At 49.3% G+C, this 20,205-nt stretch overlaps 1 protein-coding gene and 1 pseudogene across 2 annotated transcripts in view; both read right to left on the reverse strand.

Moving 5' to 3' along the window:
- Positions 1-20,205, reverse strand: part of LOC126545730 (uncharacterized) — a 984,485-nt gene that overhangs the window by 323,381 nt on the left and 640,899 nt on the right. For both annotated transcript variants that reach the window (XM_055061186.2, XM_050193681.3), the window contains 3 exons: positions 15,962-16,072; positions 15,758-15,902; positions 15,616-15,702 (listed from right to left, as the gene is read on the reverse strand). In XM_055061186.2, coding sequence (XP_054917161.2) covers positions 15,616-15,702; positions 15,758-15,902; positions 15,962-16,072 — 343 coding nt within the window. The remainder of the gene's footprint in view (positions 1-15,615; positions 15,703-15,757; positions 15,903-15,961; positions 16,073-20,205) is intronic.
- LOC140215270 (uncharacterized) lies at positions 11,110-12,919 on the reverse strand (annotated as a pseudogene).

A 20,205-nucleotide genomic window follows, 5' to 3' on the forward strand; every position in this document is an offset into this window, starting at 1 on the left:
GCATAAATATGCAGAGTGGCCGAAGAAATGGAAAGTGGTTAGAGACTGAGGAGCATTTAAATAGAGAACAAATAGATGTATATAGGGTCACAGAAACGCTTTAGAGACTCGGAAGAACCGCCAGTGATTGAGAATTCTATTCGGGAAAGGTGCAACAGGACAAAATTGGAAAGGGAGGGGGTCGGAAGGTCGGAAGGTCGGAAGGCGGAAGGCAGTTCGGCGGCGGTGCACAAACAGTGCAAATCGTAACACACCTTCTGCCTTTGCAGCTCGCTGTCCTTAGCTCGACTCACGGAAAACCGCCCTTATCAACCTCGTGGACGGACGCCCCGGTGCAAGCTTGGTCACCGTGGTCCTGCGCCTGCGCTTGGATCATCACGTGGCCGCGACGCCAGCTGGTCGTGAAAGACGCATAAAAGGACGGCTTCACCGAGTGGGCCACGCAGTTCGGCGGCGGTGCACAAACAGTGCAAATCGTAACACACCTCCTGCCTTTGCAGCTCGCTGTCCTTAGCTCGACTCACGGAAAACCGCCCTTATCAACCTCGTGGACGGACGCCCCGGTGCAAGCTTGGTCACCGTGGTCCTGCGCCTGCGCTTGGATCATCACGTGGCCGCGACGCCAGCTGGTCGTGAAAGACGCATAAAAGGACGGCTTCACCGAGTGGGCCACGCAGTTCGGCGGCGGTGCACAAACAGTGCAAATCGTAACACACCTCCTGCCTTTGCAGCTCGCTGTCCTTAGCTCGACTCACGGAAAACCGCCCTTATCAACCTCGTGGACGGACGCCCCGGTGCAAGCTTGGTCACCGTGGTCCTGCGCCTGCGCTTGGATCATCACGTGGCCGCGACGCCAGCTGGTCGTGAAAGACGCATAAAAGGACGGCTTCACCGAGTGGGCCACGCAGTTCGGCGGCGGTGCACAAACAGTGGAAATCGTAACACACCTCCTGCCTTTGCAGCTCGCTGTCCTTAGCTCGACTCACGGAAAACCGCCCTTATCAACCTCGTGGACGGACGCCCCGGTGCAAGCTTGGTCACCGTGGTCCTGCGCCTGCGCTTGGATCATCACGTGGCCGCGACGCCAGCTGGTCGTGAAAGTCGCATAAAAGGACGGCTTCACCGAGTGGGCCACGCAGTTCGGCGGCGGTGCACAAACAGTGCAAATCGTAACACACCTCCTGCCTTTGCAGCTCGCTGTCCTTAGCTCGACTCACGGAAAACCGCCCTTATCAACCTCGTGGACGGACGCCCCGGTGCAAGCTTGGTCACCGTGGTCCTGCGCCTGCGCTTGGATCATCACGTGGCCGCGACGCCAGCTGGTCGTGAAAGACGCATAAAAGGACGGCTTCACCGAGTGGGCCACGCAGTTCGGCGGCGGTGCACAAACAGTGCAAATCGTAACACACCTCCTGCCTTTGCAGCTCGCTGTCCTTAGCTCGACTCACGGAAAACCGCCCTTATCAACCTCGTGGACGGACGCCCCGGTGCAAGCTTGGTCACCGTGGTCCTGCGCCTGCGCTTGGATCATCACGTGGCCGCGACGCCAGCTGGTCGTGAAAGTCGCATAAAAGGACGGCTTCACCGAGTGGGCCACGCAGTTCGGCGGCGGTGCACAAACAGTGCAAATCGTAACACACCTCCTGCCTTTGCAGCTCGCTGTCCTTAGCTCGACTCACGGAAAACCGCCCTTATCAACCTCGTGGACGGACGCCCCGGTGCAAGCTTGGTCACCGTGGTCCTGCGCCTGCGCTTGGATCATCACGTGGCCGCGACGCCAGCTGGTCGTGAAAGACGCATAAAAGGACGGCTTCACCGAGTGGGCCACGCAGTTCGGCGGCGGTGCACAAACAGTGCAAATCGTAACACACCTCCTGCCTTTGCAGCTCGCTGTCCTTAGCTCGACTCACGGAAAACCGCCCTTATCAACCTCGTGGACGGACGCCCCGGTGCATGCTTGGTCACCGTGGTCTTGCGCCTGCGCTTGGATCATCACGTGGCCGCGACGCCAGCTGGTCGTGAAAGTCGCATAAAAGGACGGCTTCACCGAGTGGGCCACGCAGTTCGGCGGCGGTGCACAAACAGTGCAAATCGTAACACACCTCCTGCCTTTGCAGCTCGCTGTCCTTAGCTCGACTCACGGAAAACCGCCCTTATCAACCTCGTGGACGGACGCCCCGGTGCAAGCTTGGTCACCGTGGTCCTGCGCCTGCGCTTGGATCATCACGTGGCCGCGACGCCAGCTGGTCGTGAAAGACGCATAAAAGGACGGCTTCACCGAGTGGGCCACGCAGTTCGGCGGCGGTGCACAAACAGTGCAAATCGTAACACACCTCCTGCCTTTGCAGCTCGCTGTCCTTAGCTCGACTCACGGAAAACCGCCCTTATCAACCTCGTGGACGGACGCCCCGGTGCAAGCTTGGTCACCGTGGTCTTGCGCCTGCGCTTGGATCATCACGTGGCCGCGACGCCAGCTGGTCGTGAAAGTCGCATAAAAGGACGGCTTCACCGAGTGGGCCACGCAGTTCGGCGGCGGTGCACAAACAGTGCAAATCGTAACACACCTCCTGCCTTTGCAGCTCGCTGTCCTTAGCTCGACTCACGGAAAACCGCCCTTATCAACCTCGTGGACGGACGCCCCGGTGCAAGCTTGGTCACCGTGGTCCTGCGCCTGCGCTTGGATCATCACGTGGCCGCGACGCCAGCTGGTCGTGAAAGACGCACAAAAGGACGGCTTCACCGAGTGGGCCACGCAGTTCGGCGGCGGTGCACAAACAGTGCAAATCGTAACACACCTCCTGCCTTTGCAGCTCGCTGTCCTTAGCTCGACTCACGGAAAACCGCCCTTATCAACCTCGTGGACGGACGCCCCGGTGCAAGCTTGGTCACCGTGGTCCTGCGCCTGCGCTTGGATCATCACGTGGCCGCGACGCCAGCTGGTCGTGAAAGACGCATAAAAGGACGGCTTCACCGAGTGGGCCACGCAGTTCGGCGGCGGTGCACAAACAGTGCAAATCGTAACACACCTCCTGCCTTTGCAGCTCGCTGTCCTTAGCTCGACTCACGGAAAACCGCCCTTATCAACCTCGTGGACGGACGCCCCGGTGCAAGCTTGGTCACCGTGGTCCTGCGCCTGCGCTTGGATCATCACGTGGCCGCGACGCCAGCTGGTCGTGAAAGACGCATAAAAGGACGGCTTCACCGAGTGGGCCACGCAGTTCGGCGGCGGTGCACAAACAGTGCAAATCGTAACACACCTCCTGCCTTTGCAGCTCGCTGTCCTTAGCGAGACTAACGGAAAACCGCCCTTATCAACCTCGTGGACGGACGCCCCGGTGCAAGCTTGGTCACCGTGGTCTTGCGCCTGCGCTTGGATCATCACGTGGCCGCGACGCCAGCTGGTCGTGAAAGTCGCATAAAAGGACGGCTTCACCGAGTGGGCCACGCACTTCGGCGGCGGTGCACAAACAGTGCAAATCGTAACACACCTCCTGCCTTTGCAGCTCGCTGTCCTTAGCTCGACTCACGGAAAACCGCCCTTATCAACCTCGTGGACGGACGCCCCGGTGCAAGCTTGGTCACCGTGGTCTTGCGCCTGCGCTTGGATCATCACGTGGCCGCGACGCCAGCTGGTCGTGAAAGTCGCATAAAAGGACGGCTTCACCGAGTGGGCCACGCAGTTCGGCGGCGGTGCACAAACAGTGCAAATCGTAACACACCTCCTGCCTTTGCAGCTCGCTGTCCTTAGCTCGACTCACGGAAAACCGCCCTTATCAACCTCGTGGACGGACGCCCCGGTGCAAGCTTGGTCACCGTGGTCTTGCGCCTGCGCTTGGATCATCACGTGGCCGCGACGCCAGCTGGTCGTGAAAGTCGCATAAAAGGACGGCTTCACCGAGTGGGCCACGCAGTTCGGCGGCGGTGCACAAACAGTGCAAATCGTCACACACCTCCTGCCTTTGCAGCTCGCTGTCCTTAGCTCGACTCACGGAAAACCGCCCTTATCAACCTCGTGGACGGACGCCCCGGTGCAAGCTTGGTCACCGTGGTCCTGCGCCTGCGCTTGGATCATCACGTGGCCGCGACGCCAGCTGGTCGTGAAAGACGCATAAAAGGACGGCTTCACCGAGTGGGCCACGCAGTTCGGCGGCGGTGCACAAACAGTGCAAATCGTAACACACCTCCTGCCTTTGCAGCTCGCTGTCCTTAGCTCGACTCACGGAAAACCGCCCTTATCAACCTCGTGGACGGACGCCCCGGTGCAAGCTTGGTCACCGTGGTCTTGCGCCTGCGCTTGGATCATCACGTGGCCGCGACGCCAGCTGGTCGTGAAAGTCGCATAAAAGGACGGCTTCACCGAGTGGGCCACGCAGTTCGGCGGCGGTGCACAAACAGTGCAAATCGTAACACACCTCCTGCCTTTGCAGCTCGCTGTCCTTAGCTCGACTCACGGAAAACCGCCCTTATCAACCTCGTGGACGGACGCCCCGGTGCAAGCTTGGTCACCGTGGTCTTGCGCCTGCGCTTGGATCATCACGTGGCCGCGACGCCAGCTGGTCGTGAAAGTCGCATAAAAGGACGGCTTCACCGAGTGGGCCACGCAGTTCGGCGGCGGTGCACAAACAGTGCAAATCGTCACACACCTCCTGCCTTTGCAGCTCGCTGTCCTTAGCTCGACTCACGGAAAACCGCCCTTATCAACCTCGTGGACGGACGCCCCGGTGCAAGCTTGGTCACCGTGGTCTTGCGCCTGCGCTTGGATCATCACGTGGCCGCGACGCCAGCTGGTCGTGAAAGTCGCATAAAAGGACGGCTTCACCGAGTGGGCCACGCAGTTCGGCGGCGGTGCACAAACAGTGCAAATCGTAACACACCTCCTGCCTTTGCAGCTCGCTGTCCTTAGCTCGACTCACGGAAAACCGCCCTTATCAACCTCGTGGACGGACGCCCCGGTGCAAGCTTGGTCACCGTGGTCCTGCACCTGCGCTTGGATCATCACGTGGCCGCGACGCCAGCTGGTCGTGAAAGACGCATAAAAGGACGGCTTCACCGAGTGGGCCACGCAGTTCGGCGGCGGTGCACAAACAGTGCAAATCGTAACACACCTCCTGCCTTTGCAGCTCGCTGTCCTTAGCTCGACTCACGGAAAACCGCCCTTATCAACCTCGTGGACGGACGCCCCGGTGCAAGCTTGGTCACCGTGGTCCTGCGCCTGCGCTTGGATCATCACGTGGCCGCGACGCCAGCTGGTCGTGAAAGACGCATAAAAGGACGGCTTCACCGAGTGGGCCACGCAGTTCGGCGGCGGTGCACAAACAGTGCAAATCGTAACACACCTCCTGCCTTTGCAGCTCGCTGTCCTTAGCTCGACTCACGGAAAACCGCCCTTATCAACCTCGTGGACGGACGCCCCGGTGCAAGCTTGGTCACCGTGGTCCTGCGCCTGCGCTTGGATCATCACGTGGCCGCGACGCCAGCTGGTCGTGAAAGACGCATAAAAGGACGGCTTCACCGAGTGGGCCACGCAGTTCGGCGGCGGTGCACAAACAGTGCAAATCGTAACACACCTCCTGCCTTTGCAGCTCGCTGTCCTTAGCTCGACTCACGGAAAACCGCCCTTATCAACCTCGTGGACGGACGCCCCGGTGCAAGCTTGGTCACCGTGGTCTTGCGCCTGCGCTTGGATCATCACGTGGCCGCGACGCCAGCTGGTCGTGAAAGTCGCATAAAAGGACGGCTTCACCGAGTGGGCCACGCAGTTCGGCGGCGGTGCACAAACAGTGCAAATCGTAACACACCTCCTGCCTTTGCAGCTCGCTGTCCTTAGCTCGACTCACGGAAAACCGCCCTTATCAACCTCGTGCACGGACGCCCCGGTGCAAGCTTGGTCACCGTGGTCTTGCGCCTGCGCTTGGATCATCACGTGGCCGCGACGCCAGCTGGTCGTGAAAGTCGCATAAAAGGACGGCTTCACCGAGTGGGCCACGCAGTTCGGCGGCGGTGCACAAACAGTGCAAATCGTAACACACCTCCTGCCTTTGCAGCTCGCTGTCCTTAGCTCGACTCACGGAAAACCGCCCTTATCAACCTCGTGGACGGACGCCCCGGTGCAAGCTTGGTCACCGTGGTCCTGCGCCTGCGCTTGGATCATCACGTGGCCGCGACGCCAGCTGGTCGTGAAAGACGCATAAAAGGACGGCTTCACCGAGTGGGCCACGCAGTTCGGCGGCGGTGCACAAACAGTGCAAATCGTAACACACCTCCTGCCTTTGCAGCTCGCTGTCCTTAGCTCGACTCACGGAAAACCGCCCTTATCAACCTCGTGGACGGACGCCCCGGTGCAAGCTTGGTCACCGTGGTCCTGCGCCTGCGCTTGGATCATCACGTGGCCGCGACGCCAGCTGGTCGTGAAAGACGCATAAAAGGACGGCTTCACCGAGTGGGCCACGCAGTTCGGCGGCGGTGCACAAACAGTGCAAATCGTAACACACCTTCTGCCTTTGCAGGTGAGAATTGGTGTTACTTGCTTTTAAATTTGCTTCTGTTCTTGTGCACTGCTGCCGAACACAGCGTGAAGTGTATTTGTTTTGCGTGAAGTGTATTTGCTTTGCTAATGGGGAAAGACTCCGCAAAGAATGCCGGAAAAGATGCAGAGAAGGACACAACTGACACAAAAGATCTTGCAGAGCTGTCAAAAGCGTTTGAAAACTTCAAACGTGATTTCAGAAGTCAGATGAGGGAAATTAAAGACAGCATAACTTTTTGTTCTGATACTTGCAGTGAGGTGAAAGATGCAGCCATTGATATTAAGAATATGAGAACTGAAATGCAAGAACTTATCAGGCAAAACATGGAACTAAAAGCAGAAAACAAGAAACGGGCACAAAAATGCGATGAGCTGGAGCAGTATCAGCGCATAAACAATCTTGAGATAAAAGGTGCCCCGGTGGGAAATGATCCAGTGACAGTTGTAACAAAGATAGGGGAAGCTGTCGGCACGACGATTGATCCGGCTGACATCGACACATGCCACTGGATTCACACCCCTAAACCAGGTGTGCAGAAGATAATCGCTCGTTTTGTCAAAAGAACAAAACGTGACGATATTCTGGCGAAGTGTAGAAAGAAAAGGCTGGATAGCTCTGTGTTTGGGGATAAGAAGAAAATGCCCATTTTTGTAAATGAGCATTTGACTCAGAGGGGCAAGGCTTTGCTTGCAGCGGCAATACAGAAAAAGAAAGAAACTGGCTGGAAATTTGCCTGGACATCTGGTGGCAAAGTGCTAGCACGCAAAGATGAAGGTTCACGAGTGATACACATTGCGGATGAGGCAAGCCTGACTAAAATAGGGAATTGAACATGCAATGCGAAATACGAAATTGAAAATGGTTTAATATGTCTGATCCTTCTAATAACCGAAAGTATTATGATGTTGCAGAATTTAATAGCGAATTCCACTCTAGCAAGAACTTGTTTTCGACATTACATATAAATTGTAGAAGTATAAAAAGAAAAGTCGATGATATTGCTGTTTTTCTACAGTCTCTATCAATTGGGTTTGATGTGCTGGTTTTCTCAGAAACATGGATCACTTGTAAAGAAGATGCACCGTTCCTTCCAGGTTATCGAAATGAAATCCTTTGTCGTGAACAACAAAAAGGTGGAGGTCTTGCTATTTATTTTAAGGCTGCGCTTTCTTGTGAATTGCTTGATAAGTATTCTGTCATGAATGATGATATTGAATGCATGACTATGTGTATTGGGCCATATTTAGTAGTTGGTGTATATAGGCCACCCCGTGGCCACAAAAAGAAATTTATTCAGTTCCTTGACGTTTTGTTATCAACTGTTCTCTGGAATACTCCTTGCATAATTATGGGCGATATAAATATTGACCTCTGCTCCAATGATCCCTATGCGAAAGAATTTGAAACGCTTTTGCTTACATATGGAAGTGCAAATTTTATAACATTACCTACTAGGATTACATCAGTAAGCGCTACGCTGCTTGATATATGTGCTTCAAATTTAAGTTCGCAGAATATAAAAACCGGGGTTTTTTCGTGTGACATCAGTGATCATATGCCCATCTTCTTTCTGGTATTATCTACTTCTCGCCTTTGCATACCAAAAACCCAAACATTTCTACATCGAACTAAAAACAGCAAAACTCGGGAAATTTTTTTTCACTTAGTTCAGAACCTAGATTGGAGCACTGTTTATAGGCAAAATAACCCTGATGAAGCTTATAACGCCTTCCTAAAGCTGTTGCGTGCTAGTTATGATGCAGCATTTCCACTTCATGAGTTCTCACGTGATATAAATAAAAAATGCAGAAAGCCTTGGATAAATTCTGATCTTTACAGGCGCATTAAAATAAAGAATAAGTTGTACCACGATTTCATCCATTCGAGAGAGCCCGACGCGTTCACTAAATATAAGGTATATAGAAATGTTTTAACTTCAGACATAAGGAAGGCTAAAACGAACTACTATGAAAAGTTATTTGAAAAAATTTACGCCAATCAGAGGAAATTATGGGAAGTCGTAAATGGGCTTACGAACAGGAATAAAGGCTGTCATAGGACACAGGACCTAACAATGAATGGCGAAACACTCAGCGGCGAAAGTTTGGCCAATGTCATGAACGAACACTTCATAAACGCGGGCTCCTATGTTGCAACCGATGGAAATACGGAAAGTACCCCAACTGCTGATAGGTCTACTGTACCTTATTCTATTTTTTTGGCTCCCACAGATCCGGTCGAAGTAGAAAACTTAATCAGAAAGCTTAAAAATAATGTTGCATCAGGTATTGATGAAATAGGTTCTGCTGAGTTAAAATTGATATCACCAGTGATATGTGATGTATTCGCCTATATTATCAACCTCACCCTCACTGCCGGTGTATTTCCGGAACAGTTAAAGGTGGCAAAAGTCACTGCAGTACATAAAGGTGGTGATATCAATAGTTTGGCAAATTATCGACCAATATCTGTGCTTCCAACAATATCAAAAATATTTGAAGGAGTAATTTACAGTAGACTTGCATCCTTTTTTGATAAACATCAAATAATAACAAAGAGTCAACATGGTTTTCAAAAAAATAAGTCGACGGAGCAAGCTCTATTATATATCAAGGATAAGATAATCGACCATATGGAAAAGAAAAAATACACACTTGGGCTCTTTCTTGATCTTCAAAAAGCATTCGACTCCATACAATTCCAACTGTTAATTCAGAAATTATCGAGGTATGGAGTGCGTGGAGTCGCACTTCAACTCTTTAAAAGTTACCTTGAAGATCGCTATCAATTCGTGCAAATTAATAACACAATGTCTAAAAAGATAAAATTAAACCAAGGAGTCCCCCAAGGGTCCATATTGGGGCCACTATTGTTCCTTGCTTATATAAATGATATTGTAGAAATTCCTGATTCCCCTGAACTTATTATGTACGCTGATGATACAAACGTTTTCTTTTCATCAGACAATTTATTATCACTTGAAGTCAGTGTAAATAGTTATTTAGGGCATCTTTCAGAATGGTTAAGGCAAAATAAGCTACGCTTAAATGCCAAAAAAACAACCTATATGATATTCCGACCTATAAACAAGCCTATAAGTAAAATACGTGTCACATTTGAAGGAAATTGTATTACACACGTTAGGGAACAAAAATTTCTTGGTGTGTGGTTTCAGGAGGAATTAAACTGGAATACACATGTAAATCACCTGATTACCGCATTAGCGCGAATGGTTGGTTGTTTTCACAAAACAGTACACTTAATCCCATTAAGGTTAAAACTAAATATGTACTATGCACTCTTTCATTCTAAGGTAACTTATGGGATATTAGTCTGGGGAACAACATCGCAAAGGAATTACCATAGACTTGTTACTATGCAGAAGAAAATATTGCGCTGTTTCGAAAAGTACAGGGGAAAATTACAAGATCTGCCAACTGCTCCACTGTTCATAAAACATTCCATGCTCAGGGTTGATCAGTTATACTATTTTAAATTGCTCCAAGTAATTCAACAAAATAAATTATATGAACAAAGCCGCATCGAAAAACCATACTACTGTTTACGAGAACAAAGGATACGAGCACCTAAAGTAAGAACTAATTACGGAAAACAAAGTGCTGCGTACCAGACACATCATGTTTTGAATATCCTTGCAGATAGATTGAACTTTAAGGGTAGTAGTGCTGCATTTAAAAAACAAGCAAAGAACTTATTAATTACCACATGTATACAGTATAAACATTAACCTGTGAATTTTCATGCCTCGACCAATGGTTAAATCATTCAAAAATTAGTATTTTGAGTGTTTCCATGTATAATGAAATTTCATTGTATTCTCATGCATTCTTATTTTCAAATTTCTTGAATTTATTTTGTGTAGCTATATATTATGGCGTGCGTGCGACCTGTTCTGTATGATTACTTAGAGATGTTATATAAATATTTCTCTTGTTTATGTGATTTGTTATGTGTACTCTTGCAAGTAGCTAGTTGTCCATTTTCCTGAAACTGCTGTACTGCAATCCTTTTTTTTTTTTTTGTACTGTTGAACTCGAAGCGTATGAGCTGCCACGAACTGCGGAGGGACAGGGACCTTTGTCAGGCTTGATTGCCTCTAGCCCCTGCCCCTGCAGTGAGCTTTGTATACTGCTTACTGTAAATAAAAAACCCTTACCCTTACCCTTTAAAAAAAAAAAATGCGCTAGGAACCAAATGGGAAACAGTGAATTCAAATTGTAAGAGCATCTTTGCTTATCAAGAAGAGTCAGTGGAAAGAAAACTTGGCTGGGCGTGAGGTAATTATGGACGGGTAAAACTTGCAAAGAAAAGAATCGGGAGTTGGAGGAATGCCTAAGTGCGGACATTAAGAGCTTCGAGAATGATCCCGAAATAATCCTCTTGGGTGACATGAATGCCCAGATACAGGATCTAGATGGTTATACCGATAACAGGAAGTTAATGCTAAATATCGGTAAGAAACCTAACCTCGTTAGGTTAGGTTGGTTAGGTTGCAGTGACAACGTCAATCTTGTCACCTCTCTCGACTTAACCCGTGTAATAGACGTCAGATTCTTTTTACTCAACCTGACAAGAACAATTCAACCAACACTTGAACAGTCTCCACCGTCACTTGAACAGTTTCATTCGGCCAATCGGCCTCAGAAATGTCCTGTCTCTCATATCGAAATCTGACATGTCACTGTCAGAATAATCAAATGCAATGGCAAAAGTAACTTCTTCACTTGAAGAACTAAAATCCTTCTGAAGTCGCCGTTTCTTTTTTGGACGGGTAGGGGCGACAATCTTAACTGCGTTAAGATCTTTTTGTCAGGGTCTGTCGTGAAAACCTCTCTGCAGCTTCTTGTTCAATCGCATGCTTCTCTTGTGTATCTGTAAGGACTTTTGTCCTACCTTACCTCCTTCGTTTTTGCCCCGTCTTATGCGGTGCAGCCATAGGGTAGAGCCTAAGATCACTTGCAACAATTCGGCTTAGAGACGCCGTTCACATCGAGGCCGGTTTATCGACACTAGGAGTGAAGATCTGCATGGACGCTTCGAGCTCCGTCGGTGTTTATCTCAGAGTTCGAAACACTTTCCAGAACGGTTGAGCTGGCTGTCTGACTGATGACGGTGGCTGTCTGCCGTGACACCTCTCCACTTGGCGATGTTAAAGTTTGTCAATAACTGATGGCATGAAGTAACCATCCAAAGTGAAGGGTTCGCTTGAAAGGCCAAATGCCCGTTTTCTGGACGCCCAAGATCATGTTCTTTTGTGTCACCGTTAATACGTAGGCAGATCCCACTAGCTCTCCAACATTACAGATGGAGATGGCCTTCCTTGGGTTGTTTATGAGCTAATCATTGCAAGTAGCGTTGTACCAAGATTTGAATGGTCCATACACGGACACATCAAGTGGCTGCAGGCGGCGGCTACAGTGCGGAGGAAATGTCAGAAGGATTACCACGCTCTCTTTGGCCTCTTTGATGGTGCTGATGCTGATATGGCTTTCATAATTGTCACGAATTATAAAGGTGCTCCCTTCGAGCACTTTGTATGTTCGACGATATGCTATAATGCCAGTAAAAACAGTTTCCCGGACAGGCATCTCGACCTTGTTTGCCAAACCAAGGCTTCCGGCTGGGGCGCCTTTCAGAAAAAAATATTTCAATCCGACCCGTGGAAAAATTTACACTGGCGTGAGAGCGTTTTCTATAGCATCGACAGTGCACAAAACGGCAATCAATTCGCAGCGATCTGCTGATGCGACTTCACCAATTTGCTTCTCACCACGTGCTGCTACTATTTTTGGTAGATTGTGCGCAGTTGCGAAGCCCGTTTCGTGACAATTGTAGATGCAGTCCGGAGTTAGCTTGTATCGGACGTAGAAGCCTTTCAGATTTGAAAGGAAAGCATCGACGTTGTTCTTGTTGAAGCTTGTTGCCCTACCAAGACAGGTCGCTTTCGGTGATCGGATGGATGGCGGTCCATAAAGCCCATAAACCAGTCCCTTCCAGCTACCTTGTTGACTTCCCATGACGGCGGACACTTCCGGTTTAAGACTGTTGCAAATTGGTACGCCAGTGAACGAACCTGCATCCTCGTAAGCCCATAACGCATCTTGCTTGCCTTCAGCGAATACTCTTTCAAGAGTATTTCATCTTCTGCTGTGAAGACCATTCCGCAGACCAAATTGGACTTGAACAAGATGCTGCCTCTGTCATCACATTACGGGTACTTATTCACTGCTCGGCCAAGCGATGATTTTGATATTTTAAAGACTACTACGTCTCTTATACTTTTCATCCTACACCAATCTTACACCATCCAGCATGAAAGTGTTCGATGTTTGAGCTCTGTCGGAATGCTTTCTCTTGTATACCCTTGGCATCTTCCTGAAAATTGAAGTGGGGCAATAATTTGCAAATATAAATATTCACGCACACAAAGCGCACTTAAGAGCACTCCTGCTGGAGCCTACTATTCACGTCCATATCCCAGGTTGCTCGCAAATGTGCAGAGTAATCAAAGCTTTTTAAGTGGAGCGACATCACGTTTTATAATGCCCCTTTCGTTTAGCGTGTCAATGTGAATTGTCATGTAGCCAGCCTGTCCGTTATTTAATATAATCTTCAAGGCACCGAATATTTATAACCTTAAAATATCAAATAAACATAGATGACAGCTTTCGGAGTTAATGTGGCTCAACCATGAAGCTGATTTGCTATACACAGCGCTAGCCTTACTGTAGGGAGGAATGGGACAGTGTCTCATTTCATCCTCAAAGACGCTGTCCCATTCCTCGCAAGCTACGTCGCCGGAAGAAAAAAAACACTCCACAGCAAAAATGTTCTTGTTAGGACTAAACTTGTTATTGCTTGAAGTACGACGCTGATGTGTGTTTTCGGATACAAATTGGTATGAGCCTCCGCAGAGTGGTTTAAATCTCAGAGAGGTGCAATTGATACAGCGGATACTTACTCTTGAGAAGTGAAATAAGAGATTTCTAGTCACAGAAAGCTCCATCCGCGGAAGACGTTGTTTGTATGTTTTTCCCTGGGATTTGCCTGAGGGGAGGCCAGTGCTATGGTGTGTCGACCATGGAGGCAGCATTCATCCCCGCATGGTGCCCGCATGGTGGCCGCTTCGGGCACACGGCGACTACGTGCACAGGTTTCCTCGCGGCTGCACGGCGTCCATGACGGAAGCGGCCCCCGGCTCACGGACTGCTGTTCGGCCCCTCCCCGGCAGCAATGCAGCCCCCTCCTTTGTCCGGCGGCGCCCCCTTTTGACCGGCCGCCAAAGGAAGGCTATGTTTCCACCCCGTGCCTTGCAGCCCTTTGTCCTATGCCGGGCCATAAAATTTGCCCGGCGCACCATTCTGACCGACCGCCAGATTGGCCTGACGACACAGCGCGGTTCCCGGAGGCGCCGGCCACTGAAAGCGGCGTTGGGACCACGGAGGCGTCCCTGACCCTCTCTCTCTCTCTCGACCTTGTTCTTCCTTAGGGAGTGCCTGGGGAATCTGGGGACTGAGAAGTGTTATTTAAGCAGCTTGCAGCTGCTCTGTTGCTCTCTCCTGATAATTACGACAACTTGTAAACATTGTATAAAGAATTCTTCGCCGAAAAAGCTCGTCTCTGACTCTGCGTGAAGTGGGGTCCAGATCTCCTGCCGGCCAAGCATACCTCGGCACACGCAAGAACGTCCACCACTAAAGCCAGGATGGATGGATGGATGGATGGATGTTATGAGCGTCCCCTTTGGAACGGAGCGGTGGGTTGCGCCACCAAGCAAGAGCTTGGTGGCGCAACCCACTAGGCTCCAGGCCACCAGGCGCCACCAGGCTCTCGTTATGCAAGCGCCATCTCGTGAGTAGTCGGTGAACGTGTTTGAACCAACTGCAAGAGATATACATGAGTTGTCCCATTCTTCCAACTGTCCCAAGCCTCCTGAATCTCCTAATATACTCTTTCTGGTCAATTAAGGCAGCTTGTGCTGACCGATGTGGTCGGAAACGATACTGAGCGTCGCATAGAGTTTTTGATTTATTGAAAAAGTTTGAAAGTCGTGCCAAAATCAGTTTCTCTAAACCCTTTGAAAAGACTGGCAGTACTGAAACTGGACGATAATTTCCGAGATCATTTCGACTACCTTATTTATATAACGCTGTCACTTCAGCAAGCTGCATTTTTCCTGGAAATATTGCCGACCTTTAACATAGATTGAATATATGTGTTAAAACTGGTGCTATGGTGTATATGACGAATTTCACCGGTTTAATTTGTACACCTTCAACGACACAGCTGGTAGTATTATTCAATACTGATATTGCGGACTCTACTTCAGTAGCTGTAACGAGTGTTAGAAACATGCTGCTAAAAATAGTATTAGATATGATGTGTATCTCGTCACTTATTGGTGGTATAGTTAAATTTGTAAATTATACGTTGAAGGCATCGCATAAATTATGCTCGCTAAAGACTTGGCCGTTAATCTTCAAACGATGTATGCAACTTGAAGAACATGAGCGGCTTAAAACTGCCTGTCTTTCCGCACCATGAATCCTTAGCATTTCGCTACACTTTCAGTCATTAATGGGCTACCAGCATAATTCAGGTGTCTCAGAGGCGTCGATCGCTTTTAATCTTATTATGAACAAGGTGTGGGCTCGGATAATTTTTTCTTTTAACTCGGAAACTCGGATAATCTTTTATAGTCGGTGTTCATGTTAATTTTTCATCTTCCATCCCGGTGGTATTCCATCTTGTTTTCACCTCTGTGTCTGTGAGGGTAATAAACAGCTTATCGATTATTCGTGGGCGTGGGTATGACAAACTGAGTTGCTGAACCACACCGAAATCATAAACGCACGAATATTTGTCGTTAAAACAGTCGCAAAGAATATTAAACTAACGAATATGGGAGAAAATTGGCTTGTGCGTGTCCCGTGTTTGACTCTATAGTGCATGCATGTTGCTGAGTCTCCATTTTTGCTGGGGCCACAAGGAACTAATGAACCATAGGAAGGAAACAATGGGTTGCACCTTGAGTTGTAACGATGTGGAATGAACGTGTCCTGCTCACCTGAGGCCGGGCGCTTGCGGGTCCAGCAGACGCAAGTACGAGTCGCTGCTGTTGCCGTCGCGATGCAGCTCCACGCGGGACGGCGGCCTGCGGAGATAAGCCTGTCAGACGCGGCGCGACAAGCGGCAGGTTCGCAACGTGCCCGAGTCCTAGCGCGCCGCAGGCAGCCGCCGCCACGTGCTTCAACTCGGCTCCGTCGGCGCAGACCTTGCGAAAGCGGCCGCGCCGCCAGGCCCGCAGGTAGCCGTGCGGTGGCGCCCACAGCTCTCCGCGGCTCGACAGGGTCACTGCGGCGAAAGCGCAGCGTGAGCGCGCGCCGCCGACACCAGCGCCCCGACGCACTCACGGCAGTCGCGCTCGTCGGCGCCGTCGGCGCAGTCGAGCCGGCCGTCGCACCTCTGCGCGACGTCGATGCACTGGCGCTCGCCGCACTGCAGGTGTGCCGGACCGCAGAGACCTGCAAGCACGCAATTTTCCATGTAATATCGGCCGAGTGTTGCCCCCTTAGGGAACGAACGAGTCTACTAACCGCTCAAAAAGCGCTCAGTCTTCGACCAGGGTCAGTAAATTAGTTTCTTCGGAAGCACAAGTTAGCTGTTGACTAGCTTGACAGCTTGACTAAGCTAGCAACGTCTAGCGCTGAGTCAAGCAAAAAGCACTGGACGCTCCCGCTTTCCATATTGACAGCATGTCATATGGCATTGCGTAGCGAATAGAGGAATCATATATTGTACGAAACATTGCGCGTTCACCATACCTTCCAGCCAACGGCAATCTCGAAGCAAGCAGCAATATAGCAACGCTATAGTGACTGAAAAACCAGACAGTGCCTACACGATGAGTGACAAATCTTTTTATTTGGAAAGCTTATGTCCAGATAACAAAGTTAACGCTCAAAGCACAATGACAAGAGCAAACACAGTCATCGATCATCAAGGTTTGATCCATGGGTCAACTGCATTTGCTATTTATGCATAATTCACAGTACATTCCAGAATAACCGCTAGAACTCGCTCACATTGTGGGATGTAGAACACCATTTGCGGGGCGTGCCATGACCAGGAATTCTGGACATTCCCCTTCGCAACTTGAAGGTAACGCACAAGTGTAAGTGAATGGCCAAAAATAAAAAAAAAAGTTTGATTCCAAAATTTAGGTCGAGGATCAAAAAGACAACGAGAGGGTTGTCTCTTGTTACAACATATGCATTTATGGAACTTAGTCAGAACGTTGGCGGTGTGTTAAGGAAAGCAGTGTTTTGGCCTGAGATGCGCGGGGAAAACACGACAGGAGCAGGTAGTTTTGCACCCTCCCGGAAGAGGGCACATTCCCTTGAAGAAACCCGCGGTAGGGACATTTCCAGGGCGGATACTGGGTTCTGTCATGGAGCAAGCAGAAGCAAAGCTCGCGAAAATACCCACGTGCGCAACCTTGTCATAGTAGCAAGTGGGATAAATGACGTGCTAAGCAGAAAAAGGGACAGGACTAGACCATTGTTTGACGAATGGGATCGACGACTTGCGCGAGCTGTCCCTTCAAGTGCAGATCGTGGTGTGCACGGTGCCGGAGATGCCTGTGCGTGTCAGTACCGCACAAGGAGACGTAGTGGCTACTAATGAGGCTATATGGACATTGAACCGAGAGAAAGCTTTCGAGGTCGTCGAAGTAAACAGGGAAGTGAAAAGGTGTAGTGGTTTTGAACGCGACGGGTTCCACTTCAATCACAGGCTTGGACGAGAAGTGGGCTGGCGACTTGCTGGTCGCGCTGTTGCTTTTTTATGGGGCCCACGGGCTCTCAGAAGGCCAGAGTAGGTAGTAATAAAGACGGTCCCCTACGGAAACCTCAGAATAGCATCGCCGTCAATAACATAAAAGGAGGAAAACAAGAGAACTCGCCATGCAATAGGCTATATCAACATGCAGGGCGGCAGAATAAAAGAAAAGTGGGCAGAGATTGAGGAGCAGAGAAATGGAGAACAAATAGGGGCGCATGCGGTTACAGAAACACACCTAAGAGACTCAGAACAGGCGCCAGTTATTGAGAATTATGTTTGGGTAGGGTGCAACAGAGCTAAGTCGCAAAGGAAAGGAGGGGAAGTCGGAACGCTCATCCATCAGGGAGCCAAATGGAAAAGAGTAAATTCAAAATGTCAAGAGCATCTTTTGATTATCAGGTACAATGAATGGGGAAAAAAACTTGGCTGGGCGTTACGCATTTGCGGACCGGAAATAATTGTAAAGAGAAGAATAAAGGGTTAGTGGAATGCATAAGTACTGATAATAAGGGTTACGGGAATGATGCTAAAATTATCTTATTAGGTGACATGAATGTCCACATACAGGATCTAGGTGGCCATACCGACAACAACGGGAAGTCAACGCTAGATCTTTGTAAGCAACATAGCCTCGTTATCGTGAATACAGGGTATAAGTGTGATGGGAAGACCACATGGGAAGTGGGAAACAGGCAAGCAACCATTGGTTACTGTCTGATAAGAGAAGGAATTCATGATAAGTTGAAAGAAATGGTAATTGACGAGTAAGGGTATAGCAGAATCGGGGGTGCCCATAGACGCATCATGTTGAAGATGGGATATTAGTTGGGAAAGAGGGCAAGGAGTGCAAAATGGCCAATCCAAATTTGAAGGCTGAACAAATAACAAATGTAGTCACAATAGTCGAGGAAGAACTTTGCAAATGGCCAAGGGTGGGAATATAGTGAGCTTCTCAGTGTAATAACGACAGAAATACAGAGAGAAACAGCATGTTCGTTGGAAAGGAAAAAGAAATCGAAAAGCTGGTGAAACAGGAAGGTACCAGAAGCGATCGCCGAACGACAGAAAGCATCCCGAGACCACAGGCAGGCAAGGAAGGCGCAGTTACCGAAGGATGAAGTGGCCAGTAAATGGGAAATATACCGGGAGAAAAAGTCTATAGTTCAAATACTGGTGCAAACAAAGATAAAAGGTGAAGGTGAAGATTAGTTGTGACAAATACGTGAAAAAAAGAAGGCCGACCCTAGAATATTTTGGAACCACGTAAATTATTAGGCAGGAAGTCAACAACAATACAACAACATATCCTAGACGAAGATGGAAACAAACTGGAAGAGGAAGCGGGGATTAAATTACATCCGAAAAATAACAGCCGAATCTTTCCAAGGCAAGGACGAGGTTGTATTTGAAGAAAAAAAGAGCATGAAAGACACCCAAGTGGAAAAGGAGCTGGTGCTGACAAATTTCAAGTGGAAGAAAGCCTGACAGAAAATTCCTAAGCGCGCAGCCACAGGGCTAGACGAGGTCCCCGTTAGGCTGATTAATGAACTGGGACCAAAAAGTAAGGAACCTCTGGTGAAAGCAATGGAAAAAACTTTCAAAAATAGAAGAATACCAGACAGTTGGCGGCAAAGTAGAAGGAATTTAATGTATAAAGGTATTAGGTATTACATCGGTAATATACGGCTTTGCAATGCAGGCAATCAAATTAAAGTTGCAAGCATAGGCAGAGAATAATGACATATTGGGAGAACTTTGCAATGGCTTCAGTATAGGTAGGCGCTTGGATAACTTATTTATTCTTACTCAGTGTATTGAAATATTAAGAGTAGAAAACAGACCGTTATATGTAGCCTTTTTAGGTGGTACAGGAGCGTATGACAACGTAAACCGCAACATCTTGAGGGATATTCTGGAAGGGGAAGGCTTAGGCGACGATTTTCTGCAGGATTGCGAGAGATTTACTTTGAAAATACTATTTGCGTTGTATGTGAACGGATGGCGAGCGAGGAGGAAGTTGACATCAACAAGGGACTGAGGCAGGGGTGCCCTTTATTCCCATTACGGTTTATGATGTACATGGTGAGGATGGAGAGGGCCCTAGAAGTAATATCGCGTTTAATCTCTCATAGAAACAGGTGGACACAGTAGTAGAGCAGTAGCTACCAGGTTTATATTATGCGGACGACATTGTGTTGCTAGCTAACAAGCAAAGCGATTTCGAACGTCTGGCTAACAGCTGTGGACAGAAATGCGAGAATTTAGGTTTGAAATTGAGCGTTAGGAAATCAGGTGTTATGGTATTCATTGAGAACAGTGAACAGACAGTGGCGATACAGGGCCAGGAAATACCTCGGGTAACAGAATATACATACCTTGATATATGGATAAACGAAGGCAATAGATGTATGGAACCACAGAAAAATTGGAGGACGCCTAAGCTTCGCCTTGAAGAGTGGAACGCGATAGCGTTATCGCACCCCGTTCGCACCGCCTACTCAAACGCGCTACGCCAGCCAAATGTCGCGATCGGCACAGATAGCCGGGCCCCGACGCGCCATGAAGGCGGACGCGATCATGGGGCGACTGGCGCGCCACGTGTCACGGCAGCGCTGTACATTGCGAGGAGGGGGTCTTCTGTGTTTGCCGCAAGATGGCCCTGCGTGTGCGCTGAGCGCAGAAGAAATGTAGCGGAAACGTACTTCGCTACTCGTGAAACTGCGACTTCTGTAAGTTGCATGGCCATAATTACCGATATACACCGCAGTACAAATTTCTACGGCACGTTTCTAAGGCAAAACCGCATTCACTAGAG

This window comes from Dermacentor andersoni, chromosome 1, assembly GCF_023375885.2.
Source record: "Dermacentor andersoni chromosome 1, qqDerAnde1_hic_scaffold, whole genome shotgun sequence".
Classification (NCBI taxonomy): Eukaryota; Metazoa; Arthropoda; class Arachnida; order Ixodida; family Ixodidae; genus Dermacentor; species Dermacentor andersoni.